Below are 16,256 nucleotides of genomic sequence, written 5' to 3' on the forward strand. Positions count from 1 at the left end.
GAAAATTTATGTATGATTTACATTTTTAGGTATGTTTTGAACCATATTAAAAAAGAAGCCACATCTCGATAAAAGGTGCCTTCTCGAAAAAATACAAAGAGACAAAAAAGTTTTAAAAACACTGTGTTTTACTAATGGTACCTCAGTAATATTTTAATTGGAACGTACACAAACATTTGGGGAGTTTAAAAGAACAAAACCCCCATAAATTATTTATGTAAATATATTACAAAATAAGCCTCAACTCGATAAAAACTGCCTTATCGAAAAAATATTAAGAGGCCAAATAGTTTTAAAAACATTGTATTATTTAACTAATGGTACCACAATAATAATTTAATTGAGACGTACACAAAAGTTTGGAGGGGTTTAAGGGAACAAAACCCCCATAAAATTTTTATGGGGAGCACAAATTTCACTATAATTTTGCTTTAAGATGCACCTGTCATAAGAATGCCACATATCCCATTTCAATAAAAAATCTCTAATAGTTTTCGATATATTCGAAAAAATCGATTTTCATTTTGTAACTTCAAAGGGCTATAACTTTTTTTCTGTGCATATTTGTACTAAGGTAACTTAAGGTCATTCGAACTATTTTTGGTCCCAGAATATGTGATTTAATTTATGACCTGTATTTTTGTTACACCCTGTATAACACGAAATTTTCGATTTTCTAAACCTGACTGAATTGAAAGTTGAGCCAAATCCCATCTTAAAGTTTAGATCCCCATAAAATTTTTATGGGGTGCACAAATTTCACTATAATTTTTCTTTAAGATGTTCCTGCCATGAGAATGCCAAATGTCTATTTTCAATAAAAAAATCTCTAATAGTTTTCGATATATTCAAAAAAATCGATTTTCATTTTGTAACTTCAAAGGGCTGTAACTTTTTTTATGTGTATATTTGTACTAAGGTAAGTTAGGTGCATTCGAATTATTTTTGGTCCCAGAATATGTGATTTAATTTATGACCTGTATTTTTGTTACACCCTGTATTCTTTGTAATTACAAATTTTGCATTACAAAAAGAAAAGATTGATCTTATTTAAGTTATTAAATAAATTTCAAGAAAACTGTTGAGTTTGTTAACATTTTTAAAAATCAATTATCTGTATAAATAAGTCTAACCCGCGTCTTATTGATAGATTAAAAAGAGTTGTAGATAGCACATCTTCTTGTATTAGTCCGTCACACAGTGGTTCCAAATGCCGAAAACGTGGTCATGAACCTTTAAAAGTGTTTATTGTTCATGCACTTCGGAATTATTTTCGTTTTTAAGGGTTTTTGGTATCGCTGATTACGAATCTGACATTATTTTTTCTGAAAAACAAAATGGCGGATTCAACATGGCGGAAAGAAATCGAAAATATCAATCAAAACGCAATTTTTTTTATTAAATTTGGTAGTTTAAGGTCCCTGATTACAAATCTAACATTACTTTTTTTAAAAACAAAATGGTGGATCCAATATGGCCGAAATAAAATCGAAAATTTTATTTTAAACGCATATTTATTTAAAATTTTATATTATAAGGGTATTTTAAAATTGATGATTACCAATACATTTTGTTTATGAAGTAGAGTATCCAGAAACTATTACTTATCTACAACCGCCCAAACATACTCAACAATCGCCGGAATCATGTAATATGCCTCATTTCCCACTTTTATATTCAAACAACTGCCAGTAATGCATAGGCAGTTATAGGCAGCTAAGTCAAAGTGATTCTGTATCTTCTTACTATATACTTTAAGATTAATAAAAATTAGTCGCAGAATTATGCAGAATTTTGTACTTTTTGAATGTATCTTTATTAAAGTTTAATTATTTCAAGTATATTTTCACTATTTATGCATTAACAAATTTAAGATATTTATTGTTACTAAATCTTAAGTTAACTTACATCTTACATTACTACATACTTGAAAAAGAAGAATCTGCTTTACACCGATAAAATTGATAAACTATAAAATGTTTTACAGCGTTTTCAATATAAGCGTTCTTTTCAGTTTCTCTGCCGGCCAAAATACTCTCGTACATGGCTCACTTTTTCCTGAGCTATGAGCCACAATATATCCAGTCTGATCCTTATACGTGCGTATTACGACTCTACGATAGTATGAGAAAACAAATGTAAACATGAAAATCCCTAGATAGGGACATTTTTCTTTGTCTCATGACCACGTTTTCAGCATTTGGAACCACTTTGCGTCATGTCTAATTCTTTCTTTTAAAGTTAATTTTGGATTTAAATACAAGATAAGGGGGCAAAATAAGCATGTTTTTATTCAATGTTTTTCAACCACTTTGGTTGCACTTAGAAATTTCGTAATTCGCTTAGAAAATTCTTACAACATACTTAAATCGTTCACCAAATTTCATTAAAATCGGCCTGATAAATTTTGCAGAATATTTTGCAATCTATTTTTTTTTTAAGTTCAAATTTTTTAAAATTTTTCTGAATAAGTATATTTAGAAGTTTGCTAATTTTTTGGCTGCACATGGATTCGCTCCCGGGTTCAGGTAGGAAGACCTAACCCTTCGGTCATAACTTAACTTTCGGGTATGAGTTTCGGAGCCAACTCGTGTACAATAAAAGTGGTTTTATAGGGGTTGGGAGCGAATCCATCTGCGCCGATTTTTTTACATATAAAGAGGTTCTCTACCTGTCTAATAAACTTTACAGAATTAAAATCGAATTATTTAAGCGGCCTCAGCACTGTTTTAAAGTTATAAACAATTTTTTGGCTTATAAACAAATACAGTGAGGAGTTGGCATAAATTAATTTTCTCGAGAATATTCCTGCAGATAAATCCCAAAACAGGTGGATTTTTATTTTTAAATTATAATTTTTTGATAAAAAAGATCAAGGCAGGTTTTGTTTATATTTGATTCAGAGTTGGACCACCATCTCCATATAGCTATTTCAGCATCCTTATGCCTCATCGGTGAAGCTAATTTTTTGGTTTATTATATCATACTAGTGACGTCATCCATCTGGGCGTGATGACGTAATCGATGATTTTTTTAAATGAGAATAGGTGCCGTGTGATAGCTCAATCGAAAGGCTATTCAATTTTGTATTCACTAATATAAACATTAACATAATTATTTATACAGGGTTTGAATTAAATTTTTTTTAATTAAATCAATTCCAATATTTAGATTACGTCATCACACCCAGATGGATGACGTCACTAGCATAATATTTATGCCAAAAAATTATAATTTAAAAATAAAAATCGATCTGTTTCGGGATTTATCGCCAGAGTCGCCATTCTCAAGAAAATGAATTTATTCCAACTTAAACGTCCTCACTGTAGTTGTTTATAAGCCAAAACATTGTTTATAACTTTAAAACAGTGCCGAGGCCGCTTAAATAATCCGATTTTAATTCTGTAAAGTGTATTACTTATATAGGTAGAGAACTTTATATGTAAGAAAATTAGCAAACTTCTAAATGGTCTACTTTTTGTTCAGAAAGTTTTTTAAAAATTTCAACTTTTTTAAAAAAATTTAGATTGCAAAATTATTATGCAAAATCTATTAGGTCGATTTTAATGAAATTTGGTGGACAGTTTAAGTAGGTTGTAAGAATTTTCTAAGCGAATTATGAAGGTTCTAAGTGCAACCAAAGTGGTTGAAAAACATTGAATAAAAACAGCCTTTTTTACCCCCTTATTTTCTATTTATTGTTATTTTCCAGAAAGGGTAATAATTTAAGACATTTTAAACCAGTCGTATATTATACAAAATTCAATTATCTTTATTTTCTTTCCCTACGACTTTGTTCCAAAATGAATCGTTTTAAAGTTATAAGCAATGAAAGTAGAAAAAAATTGATATTTTTCGAAATTTTTAAATATTATTTAAATTTTTTATTAATGTTCCGGGCATATTTGAGAAGGAGCATAAGTCAATTATAATTATTCAAGTTGTCACCTAACTTTATTTGCAAAAATCCTAATGCCACCTCTCACATCCGCCTCAAAACAGATCCGCCCTGGTCTATTAATAAAGTCATCAATTTGTCTTTTACAAAATGCAATGCCATTTGACTTCATCTGTAAAATGTCAAATAAAAGATCAGTAAAAGGAAAAATCTCTGCGAAAAATTTAAATCGAAATATTCTTTAATTGAATGTATGTACCTAAGCACCCCTTACGCTTTGGCCACACGGGCGATTTTTTACGGCGCGATAATTTACGGCGCCCATTGGTTTGACTACCTCCTCCATCAATTTTAGATGAAATGATTTCATTTAAAATTGGTGGAGGAGGTAGTCAAACCAATGGGCGCCGTAAAAAATCGCCCGTGTGGCCAAAGCCTAAGCAGCAATAACAGTCGGAGCATCCCACTTTCGGAAGGAGCTAGGACGATCGCTTCCAAGGTACCAAAATTCGCGCGACTAGTGGGTGCGGTCATTGAACCCTGACCGATTTTTAAACGGAACAACTGCATGACAAGCGGCGATTTTGAGATGCGCTTCGGTCAGGAGTCCAGGAGTGGACCGAATAGTTGAATTGTGTGCATATCGAGTTAGTTCGTACGCGATTAATTTTTAATATTTTTCAATGCCTATTGCCTAGGTCCTAGGTATATGTAGATTACTGGGATTAGGGAAAAATTTTTGATTATTAAATATTAATTAATATATTTTCTTATATCGAAGTATAGGGAAACGGTGCTTCTCCCGCTTCCATGGACCACACACTAACTCGACAACCTAGTTTTTAACCATTGCAGATGAAGAAACGGTTTCCAATATTGTTAAATTCAGTTTTGTTTTGATTTATATTGTTATTAAGCTTCTTAAGCGAAAATACTTTGGTTGAAAGATATCTCATCAGCTTCAATAGATTATTACGATTCATTTCCGTGATGGTACCGTATTGAATAATTTTTGCCAAGTTTTGATAATGACCTTTTTATTTTTAGGGCTTCCCCGCTGAATTTTCCATGTACCTGAACTATTGCCGTGGACTTCGCTTCGAAGAAAACCCCGACTACATGTATTTGCGGCAATTGTTCCGTATTCTATTCCGTACGCTGAACCACCAGTACGACTACACATTCGATTGGACTATGTTGAAACAAAACGCCGCCTCCGGTACTGGCAGTTCTGTGGCAGGACAAGCTTCGACACAAGCCCATCAAGCTCAAGCGTCCGTCACAGGTCCTCACTTAGGTAAGTAGGTAAGTGATCCCTTGTTTATCGGGTATTTATACAGGCTATTAGTAGTCCAGACTGTGGGTGAAAAAACGTGTTATAATTAAGGAAACTTTGAAACTTCATCGTTGTAAAGGACGATGTCAGGAATAACTTCTACTAAAATGTAACACCTAATTTTCGGTATAAACTTACGTGCATAGAAATCGGCCCGCTTAAAAATTTGGTCATTTTTGATGTATCATATTTCCTGAACCTGTTGGCCGATTTAAGTGATATTTTGAACATGTTATAGCCTGATTCTTTAAAAATGCCACTGGAGTAATATTTTTGCTAAACAGGTAAATTTTCATTGTATACCGGGTGTGCCAATCAAACTGTGTTTTTTTCTAAAAGTTCGCATCATCCTGTGGAATATTCTAGCATTTATAAAATACTGAAATTAAAACCCAACTATAGCCTCAGGTTTTCTTAACATTCTGTTTTTTTATTCATTCGTTTATGTTGGATAATAATAGTTAAGTACTTTAACAACTAGACATGTTCTTCATCAATACACGGTGTTTTCAAATAAGTGCGACAAACTTTAAGGGGTAATTCTGCATGAAAAAATAATGACAGTTGGCTTCATAAACGTATGTCCGCAAATGTTTCGTTTCCGAGATACGGGATGTTGAATTTTTTCTTACAAACTGACAATTTATTTATTGCTTTAAAACCAGTTGAGATATGCAAATGAAATTTGGTAGATCTTAAGAGATAGTTATTGCTGATTTTTTTTATATAAAATTAAGAATTTTATATTCACTATTAGCGCGCATACCTGTAATATGACCGATCATATTACCCGTATGCAAGCTAATGGTGAATATAAGATTTTTAATTTTATATAAAAAAAATCAGCAATAACTATCTCTTAAGACAGCGTTTCCCAAACTTATTTTTCTGTGGCCCGGTTATTTTTGTGTTTATCCTTCGTGACCCAAAATTTTTTTTTGTATACCCTGGTATGTGTGTACAAGAAAACAGATATTTAAATATTTATTATAGTTTTATATATTTTTCTAAAGAATCATTAGCTCAGACAAAAATGTAATAAAATAAAATAAAAATCAAATAATTTATGAATGAGAAGTATGCAGTTGTTTCTGGTTAACTAAAAAATTCACATTTGGAGGAAAAAATATTAATATTATCCTCTGGTCCTTCCAAACGATTTAATATGTATTTATTTTTGAGGAAAACCAGTATTGAAAACCCCGCGTCACGCCTATAGGTCGTAACCAAAGAAATTATAAATTTTATCGCTTTTCCTGCTAAAACTGGGTACTTCTGGCGGCAAGGCAGGCAATAATCTATCAGTGGTAATCATCTAAAATCAGAAAGGACTGTCTCGGATTCTCTGTCCATTGCAAATGGATTCCTTATCCATACTTTGTTGCTGTGGATGGGGGAATATTCTTTCAGATTTGTCTCCAGAACAGGTGTTCCTTGAAAGCTACTGAAATCTCATCCTACAATGAATTCACGTTATACTCTTTTTGTAGTTCAATTAGCTTTTTAACAGCTTTGTAATTTCCTGCTTGCGCGCGACGTGTCCTCAAATTAAGTTTTGTTGTTGCAGCTTCCACCTTCTCTTGTACTCTAAATACATTTTCATTGCTACCTGGTAATGTCATATTTACATTGTTCAAGAAGTCAGAAATATCACAAAGATAGCGGTGGCGTCAGTCAGAGCGCGGCCTTAAAATGCAAGATGTAAGTCGGCAAGACGACGCGATCCGGCATTTTTCTTTCGTGGACCGATACCGGGTCGCGACCCACCATTTGGGAAACGCTGTCTTAAGACCTACCAAATTTCATTTGCATATCTCAACTGGTTTTAAAGCAATAAATAAATCGTCAGTTTGTAAGAAAAAATTCAACATCCCGTATCTCGGAAACGAAACATTTGCGGACATACGTTTATAAAGCCAACTGTCATTATTTTTTCATGCAGAATTATCCCTTAAAGTTTTTCGCACTTATTTAGAAACACCGTGTATTGATGAAGAACATGTTGTGTAGTTGTTAAAGTACCTAACTTTTTGATTATCCAGCATAAACGAATGAATCAAAAAACAGAATGTTAAGAAAACCTGAGGCTATAGTTGGGTTTTAATTTCAGTATTTTATAAATGCTAGAATATTCCACAGGGTGATGCCAACTTTTAGAAAAAAAACACAGTTTGATTGGTACACCCGGTATACAATCAAAATTACCTGTTTAGCAATAATATTATTACAGTGGTATTGTTAAAGAATCAGGCTATAACATGTTTAAAAAATCACTTAAATCGGCCAACAGGTTCAGGAAATATGAGACATCAAAAATGACCAAATTTTTAAGTAGGCAGATTTCTATGCACGTAAGTTTAGTACCTATCAAGATATTTTAGAAAACCGTATCTTAATCCTATTACAAAGTCATTTGAATTTGAGTAGTATCGTTAAATTCCGAGAGGTGAACATACTGAGAAACAGGTATAATAATTAAAAGTACAATAGATCAGGATTTATTAATTTATACCTGGGCCGAAACCTTAACCACATCATTCAAATACAAATGACTTTGTAATAAGCTTACAATTAAGGTTTTCTAAAATATTTTGATAATTACTATGCCTGCAGCGTAGGATACTCACTTTAAAGAAAAATTTTTAAATAGAAAGTTGTGGGTAATTAAACCTACAATTTGAGCTATAGCAAGTTTAATTTCGTTAATCTGTTATTGCAAAAAGGTCCAAAATGACCGTTTTTTGCAATTGCATTTTTTATTGTAAAAATAACTTTTTTGTTCTTTAAAATTCCAAACATAGAAAATATGTAAGACGATTGGTTAATTTTTTGCTTAAATATGAATAATTTAAAAAACAATATCGGGATTTATTTTTTTATGTTTGGAATTAAAAATACATATCTTTATTTTAAAGCCTAAAAGAATAAAAAAAATAGTTATTTATTACACAGTTCGTGAAGTATGCTTTTTGCGCACGCACGCGATGTTTAGAGCACGAGAGGGGCGAGTGCTATACATCGCGTAAGTGCGCAAAAAGTACTTCACGCACAGTTTCATGCAATATTTTATCTACGATAAACAAATAAAATAACTGCAACTCTTCGTCACTGGAATACATTTCTATTCTACAATTTTTAGAACTTTGACACTTAAAAATTCAAACTTCTTTCAAATCACAAAACTGTCAAAACTTGATGTAATTTATTGCTCACATGTAATCACCATGACAACGCGAAAGTTAAGGATATTTGATTATATGAAATTTTGTTTTTGACAGTTTTCACAAACTAAAAACTTATACATAATATGAGATAGAGTAGATAAAAAGTATTTTTACAATAAATAATGCAATTGTAAAAAACGACCATTTTGCACCTTTCGTGGGCTGTTTTGCAATTACAAATTAACGAAATTAAACTTGCTATAGCTCAAATTGTAGGTTTTTTTGATTTCCTGCAACTTTGTAGTTTTTCTCTGAAATAAATATCCTAAGCAGCAGAATTAAAAATATCAAAAATTGCAAATTTTACAAATTAAAAACGTTTTAAATAAATAGGCACCCTTGGTACCGGGATTGTGACCCCCGATGATGGGGTTGCTTAACTTGAAACACTAATTACCGAAATATATTTATTTGGAACACTAAATATGACAGTAACTAGTTGGTGTCGGGATGGATAATGTCTACTCTAACCACGTCGGTTTCTGAATAATGAATAATCACTTTCTTTACTTTCTACATATCTATAAATAAATTCCAATTGTTTGTTATGATTGACCATACTTGAATGTGACCGTGAATGACTAATAGTAACATAATGGCTGACTCTGTTGCTGTTGTTTTCAAAACGAATGTCCTACATTGCAGAAACAATGTCACCCATTTACGTAATATAAACATTACATATAAATAATATTTGTTTGAGACTTTTAAAAATTAAATCAATATGGATTACTCTTATTTTTTGGATGCTAATATAAATCCTGTACAACCCAAATTTAGATGTTACATTTTAGTAGAAGTTATTCCTTACATCGTCCTTTACAAAGCCTGATAGGTTTAAAGAAATCCTGAATTATATCCTGAGATCGACCTGTTTTTCACCCACAACCTGGACTATAGATATTAAAATTACATTTGGCATTATGTATATGATGCAACTAGTAGAATAAAATAATAACTTCTGTTGGTTTTTTGTCTACTACCCTTCAAATTCTTTTTGTTTTCATTTGATGTTAATTAAAAATAATTCAGTTGGATTGATTTGTATAATATTGAAACTATTTGCCTCATATACAATGTAACCACAACAAACTGTGTACTGAAATAACTGAAAATATAAAGGTTTTAATTATATTACTGTTTACTGTTGTAAAATCATATTATATAAAAAATATGAACAGTGGTTTTATTCTTTGCAACAATAAATCGATTGTAAATTAGATTATTGTGGGTTATTTGATCAAACTTGCATTTTCATATTATTTTCCCTTTGACAAATTACAAAGGGAAATAATTTTTTGTTAAAACCTTGTTAAATGACCTGTTGTCATTAACAAACAAGAAATTTCTCGATATTAAAGAAAAGAAACAACATAACACCATAAGCAATCCAGAAATGGTTACAAGAAGGGATTTGAAGAGAAGTCAAAGAACTGCATCTATAAAATACCTTGTGAATGCAACAATTTTTATGTGGGAGAAACCGCAAGACTATTAAGTGTCTGAATAAATGAGCATGCATTATCAAATACCTTGTGAATGCAACAATTTTTATGTGGGAGAAACCGCAAGACTATTAATTGTCTGAATAAATGAGCATGAATTATCAATTAAAAAGAGATACTTCTACAAATCCCAGATATGCAAATATGCCTGGTACAATGAGCACAGAATAAATGGAAAGTTGCATCAATAGTCATGAAAGAAACAGCAAAAAGAAAAAAAATCAAAGAAGCAACCCTCATCTTAGTTGATGAAGAAAAATGTGTAGCAAACCCATGAACAGAATTTAGCACGTTCTGGTTACCAATGCTAAAAGAAGACAGTCAAAGGCACATCAACTATAATTATACCTGATACTATGATACATAAATACGAAAAAACACAATGTTGTACCCTCACCACGAGGGTACAACACCATCCTCAGGATTTTCAACTCAAAACATGGCCATTTGTCTACAAGATCGAGGTCAAGTATGTCAACTATTTATAAAACAAAGGACCAATAATTAATAAACATTTAAAATAACTCTTTATTAAACAGATTAAAATACTCTTTATTTTTTAAAATAAATCTTTTTTGAAAACGTTTTATGAAATAGAAATCGAAATGTCAAAACCAAACGTAAAATGTAATTTTTATTACAATCTGTTGTGGTTTAATCCAAACTCAAAATTTAAATGATTTGTACTTTATAAAATATAAATGTTTTAATATAGAAAGAATATTTAAACGAAAATTTTAGTTTACTCTCGATTTATCTTTGCATTTTATTGTTGTCTTCTTTTTTTATAGATTTTGTTGGCAATATTTATAAAAGGAATTTTCTAATATATTTATTAGGTTAATCTTCCAAGCCTCTACTCAAGATCGTGAAAAAAATAAAGTTGTAAGGGATCCATATCACTAACAAAACAAATCGTTAATATTTTTTACATCTACTACAATGAATACTGGATATTGCATTACATTTTTGTTCCATTGTCAATTTGTAACGGAAAATGCTAAATTTGCCATTATTAAAAGTTTTTTGCTATTTTGCTAAAAGTGCTACAAAACAGCTGAATTCAAATCAAAGTAGATTTAATAAAAAAAATTCACCTGAACCATAGTTTTTAATTAACCTTTTTGTTTTACATATACAGTGTGTCCCCGAAAATAGTGCGTTCCCTTTAAGGTATGGATATAATACACAATGTGTGATTTTTGGGGTTGTTGACATCGTAGGTACCTACCTGCAAAATAATGGATATGGGTTTGGTTGATAATACATTATTTTACCTACCAGATGCAACTGACCTACAAACTTACTTTTTTAATCTTTAGATTTTTGAGTTGCGCGTTGTTGCCAGACTTCAATTTGCATATCAAAATGTATTTTCGTTTTTTGGTCAAACGGATCAATTTAGAAAAAAATGTTATAAGACTTTTTTGCTCTACATTGTGCCTTCTACCTATACCTTTAAGGAACGCACTATTTTCGGGGACACCCTGTATAACAGTTTTTTTCCAACTTCATTGTGTTCTTGGATTTCTTCTTTCAATGGACTTCCATTTAATATACCATTATCATTATACAGTGAGAGGATATTGTGAGACGTCCCCATGCCAACACGTTTATTTTACGGGCGTAAGAGCAAAATTTCGGCTCCAATGTTTTTTAAATGCATCGCCGCCCTTTCCCTCTATCTTTCCTTGGATATTGCTTTTTAATACATGTTAACTTGGGGTTGGTAAATGTTTATCACGGTATATTTGTTAGTAATGAATAAAATATATTGTAAATTGTATATGTTCAATTTGTCAAAAAATAAAGAGAAATGTAATGGAATATACAGTATTTTACATGTTTAGTAAATAAGCGTCTGTCTCATATTTCCCCTCTTTTCAGCGAACCGAGATAAAAAAGACGATGAAAAGAACAAGCAGAATTCTGCTAAAGGTACAGCACAAAGTAAAACAATCCATGCTTCTTCCACTGATAATGTTAAAGTTTTTAAAGGTCATTGATTTAGTTTTTTGTATATTATTTTCCCCTTATTTTGTAAGAGTTTTTAATTTATATAAAAATTTTAGTAACACTGTATTTGCGTTTTGTTTAGCTTTAAAATTGCTAATAAATATTTTCGTTTTTCAAGTTAGCAACAAAAAAATGTTGTATAATTTTGTTTTTGGAAAAAGGTGTCTTATTTTTATGTTAAAATGTTTCAGTCATGATAGTTAGATTTTAGATAATGACTACCAATTATTGTAGGCCAATACGTGTCAGTTTTTCAAGTTATCTTTTGAAAATCTTGTTAGATTTTTAAAAGACCTGTTCCAGATGTTTATGGTGTTGGTGAACAATTGCCATACAGTTACAGATAACATTTTCGGCATGTTCCTCTACATTTTCGTAGAATCTGTATTTTGCTGAGTAATATTTGAGTGAGAACCCCTGTGAATACCTGAATCTCCAGTAAGCTCCACTTAATGCCAGCACATGTCAAGATCTATATTAGACAAACCAATAATGGGCTGAAGTACTGCCGAAAACGGGCAGGAATCAGCTTAGAATCATAATAAGCTTCCTTAGTGGATATGAGCATGTCAAGGTGCACATGAAGACAATGAACCAATGGGTAAAAGCAAACATTAATGGTTCAGAGGCATGGGAAACTGGTGGGGCATACGGCATACCTGATGCAGGCTAGTCATGTCTAGGGATTTTCCCCGAATCTAGGGATTTTTGGAGCTTCAGTGAAGAAAGGGATTTTTTTCTTTGAAATCAAGGGATTTTTAAAGTTTGGCATAATTTTTATATTTATTGCTAGTGCCACCTAGCACACAGTGATTAAAGATGCAAAATTCAAATTTATCGATAAAGTTTTCTTCCTTTTATAGGTACATCACTGGGTAAATTGTCAAGTACAGTCCAAAAAAGAATAAGAAGAAGATATAGGTTATTTGACAACTGACAACTTCTTCTTTTTCCTGAGTTAACTTGGTAAATTGTCAAGGACATTGCCCAAAAAAGAAGAAGAATGACGTCATATAATATTAAATTGACAGCTGACAAATGACAATCTCTTCTTTTTTGTTCTATCACACACGGAATAGCAAACAATTTTTTGTTCTGTGCTTGGGAACAAGCTAGGCATTTCTAGGGGAATTTGAAGCTCCCGTCTAGGGAGATCCAGAAATTTCATCTGGTAACCCTGACCTGACCTGATGTCAGTATGATAATAAGAAAAGCGGAATATGGATGCATGCTACATAGCATATGGCACCAAAAAAAGAAGATAAAAGAAAAATAGCATTATCTTTAAATCAAAATTTAGAAAAATACATGCTGAGTGAATACAGGATTAGTATTTATACAGTGCGCTGGAATAAGTGTTACCCCCCTTATTAATTATTTTTAGCACATAAGCAAAACGCTCGGACATGTCAAATTTTAAAATAATCAAAGTATATTATAACATCAATGTTTCGAACTTTACACGATCCCTCTTCAGGTGACAGGCAAATATTTGATTTTTTAAATGGGAAAGTACATCATGTGATAGCTCATTTTAAAGCGTTTGAAATACTGATTACAAAAATGTATAATACTTTAATCCTTTTTAAGAGCGTAGAGTCAAAATTTCGATCGAATTGTTTTTAAACAGATTAATTTTTTTCGAATCCTGAGAAAACTAGTAAGTATTTTTGAAAATTTTGAATGCAGAATAAAAGATTACATTATTACCGAGCGCTGAAAGTCCCATTGAATAAACAAAAATTTCTTTTGAATGATATATTTGAAATTAAAAATCCGACTAAATTTTCTTTTATTTTTTTTTTCACCCCTGTGACTTATTAAAATAATCATTATAGAAGTTCTCAGGGACTTTTGACCCTCGATAATACTGTAATATTTCATTCTGCGTTTAAATTTTTCAAAAATACTTGCTAGTTTTCTCAGGATTCGAAAGAAATGAATACATTTCAAAATAATTCACATGATGTCACATTTCGCGAGGTGTCACATGATGTACTTTCCCATTTAAAAAATATCAAAGTTATCGCTGTCACCTGAAGAGGGACCGCGTAAAGTTCGAAACATTGATGCTATGATTATTTTAAAAATCGACCTGTCCGAGCGTTTTGCTTATGTGCTAAAAATAAATAAGTTAGTAGGGGGGGTAACACTTATTCTACAGTGCACTGTATAAACAAGCCATTGCATAGATGCTGCTATATTCAAAAGTATCAGCATATGCAACTGCTTACAAACAAACTGGACTAATAATTATTGTACTGACCGGTCTGATTCTGATTGGAATCATTTTGCTAGTAAAATGTCCCGTTTATAAATGATAATTCATGTAGAATGATCTGCATCGATTTGTGCCTTTTTAGATCATTAGAGCAGACTTCATGTATTAACCTTGAGATCGTTTCTATATTATGGAACAGGGGTGTGAATAAAATGATTTTTTATTAAAATATTTTTTCTGATCAAATTATACTTATTTTGTTATATGATTTTGTTAATTAAACAAAAATAAGACACTAGATACCAAAGATTTTTTTAGTTTATTCTAGCTTCATCATTCATTCATTTGCTGTTGCTTCTATTTTTTTTTAATATAAACCAACATGTTTGAACTGAAATGATCTTATTTGATCACATTTAAACATTTTAAAGGTTGGTTTCTAGATAATGTTAAACAAGGTATGATATAAACCACATGATAGGAAAATTATTTTGCATTTTAAGTGATTGTCATAAAAAGTTGAGTTATGTCACAATAAGAAGACTAGAAGACTAGGAGAGACCATATAAGTATACGTTTTTAAAAAATACAATAGGTTGAAAATTGTTTGACATCATCATTATTGTTCATCCGCTATAACTTTTCCCATGCGTCACGATTCATTTTCAAACAAATTAAGTCAAAAGATAAAGTGAAACGAACGTCGATGTGTATACAGGGTGTTAGTAAATAAGTATGAAAAACTTTAAGGGGTAATTCTACATGAAAAAATAATGACAGTTTGCTCTATACACGTATGTCCGCAAATGCTTCGTTTCCAAGATACGGGGGTTGACATTTTTTTTTCAAACTGCGAATTTTTTTATTGCTCTAATACCTTTTAAGCTATGAAAATTAAATTTGGTGGGTTTCAAGAGATCTTATTGCGCATTTTTTGGCAGACAAATAACAATTTTATATTCATCATTGGCGCGCCTACAGGTAATGATCTGAATTTTTTTAAAGAAAAAAATAGTACGCCACTGAGATATTTCAAATTAAAAATTATTTTTGTATTCCACGTTTAATTTATGATAAAGAACCTTTCTTGTCTTTTTTTCATATGGTGCACCGTTTTATGCAAAAAAATAAAACATATTCGCGCGTATTTTTAATTTCATAATACATTAACAAGAACTCTCCAATATAATAATGCCAAACTAGAACAATAACAGAAAATATTTTAAAAAAATTTTAACTATGTGCAAGGCTACAACAAATGTTCAAAATTACCTCCTTTAAAGGTGACAGAGTAATTTTATATTCACCATTGGCGCGCGTACGGGTAATGGCCATTATATCAAATTGTCATATATGTCAAATGTGATATGTGAAATATGTCAAATTAAAAATCATTTTTGAATTCCTCGTTCAATTTACGACAAAAAATCGTTTCTGTCTTTTTTTCATAAGAGGCGCCGTTTTTATGCAAAAAAATAAAATATCTAACGTTTACAAAGTATTTGAAATAAATTTCTATGCATATGGAATCTACCTCGAATAATTTGTAAGCGTTAAGATGTTTTATTTTTTTGTATAAAAACGGCGTCGGATATGAAAAAAAGACAAGCATGGTTTTTGTCGTAAATTGAACGAGGATTTCAAAAATGATTTTTAATTTGACGTTTCTCAGTGGCGTACTATTTTTTTTTCTTTAAAAAATTCAGACCATTACCTGTATGGGCGCCAATGGTGAATATAAAATTATTCTGTCACCTTTAAAGTAGGTAATTTTGAACATTTGTTGTAGCTTTGCACCTAGTTAAAATCTTTTTAGTAATATTTTCTGTTATTGTTCTACTTTGGTATTATTATATTGGAGAGTTCTTGATAATGTATTAAGAAATGAAAAATACGCTCGAATATGTTTTATTTTTTTGCATAAAAACGGTAGACCATAGGAAAAAAATACAAGAAAGGTTATTTTTTATAAATTAAACGTGGAATACAAAAATAATTTTTAATTTGAAATATCTCAGTGGCGTACCATTTTTTTTCTTTAAAAAAATTCAGACCA

At 31.1% G+C, this 16,256-nt stretch overlaps 1 protein-coding gene across 7 annotated transcripts in view; it reads left to right on the forward strand.

The window, feature by feature from the left end:
- LOC114329862 (casein kinase I) overlaps positions 1 to 16,256 on the forward strand; it is a 149,439-nt gene that overhangs the window by 114,332 nt on the left and 18,851 nt on the right. For 2 of the 7 annotated variants that reach the window (XM_050655758.1, XM_050655756.1), the window contains exon 5: positions 4,946 to 5,195. In XM_050655758.1, the coding sequence (XP_050511715.1) occupies positions 4,946 to 5,195 (250 nt within the window). Of the gene's footprint in view, positions 1 to 4,945; positions 5,204 to 11,850; positions 12,044 to 16,256 lie in introns of those variants that run through there. The other 5 variants (XR_007699242.1, XM_050655757.1, XM_050655760.1 and 2 more) reach the window with 5 other exon arrangements.

This window comes from Diabrotica virgifera, chromosome 7, assembly GCF_917563875.1.
Source record: "Diabrotica virgifera virgifera chromosome 7, PGI_DIABVI_V3a".
Taxonomy (NCBI): Eukaryota; Metazoa; Arthropoda; class Insecta; order Coleoptera; family Chrysomelidae; genus Diabrotica; species Diabrotica virgifera.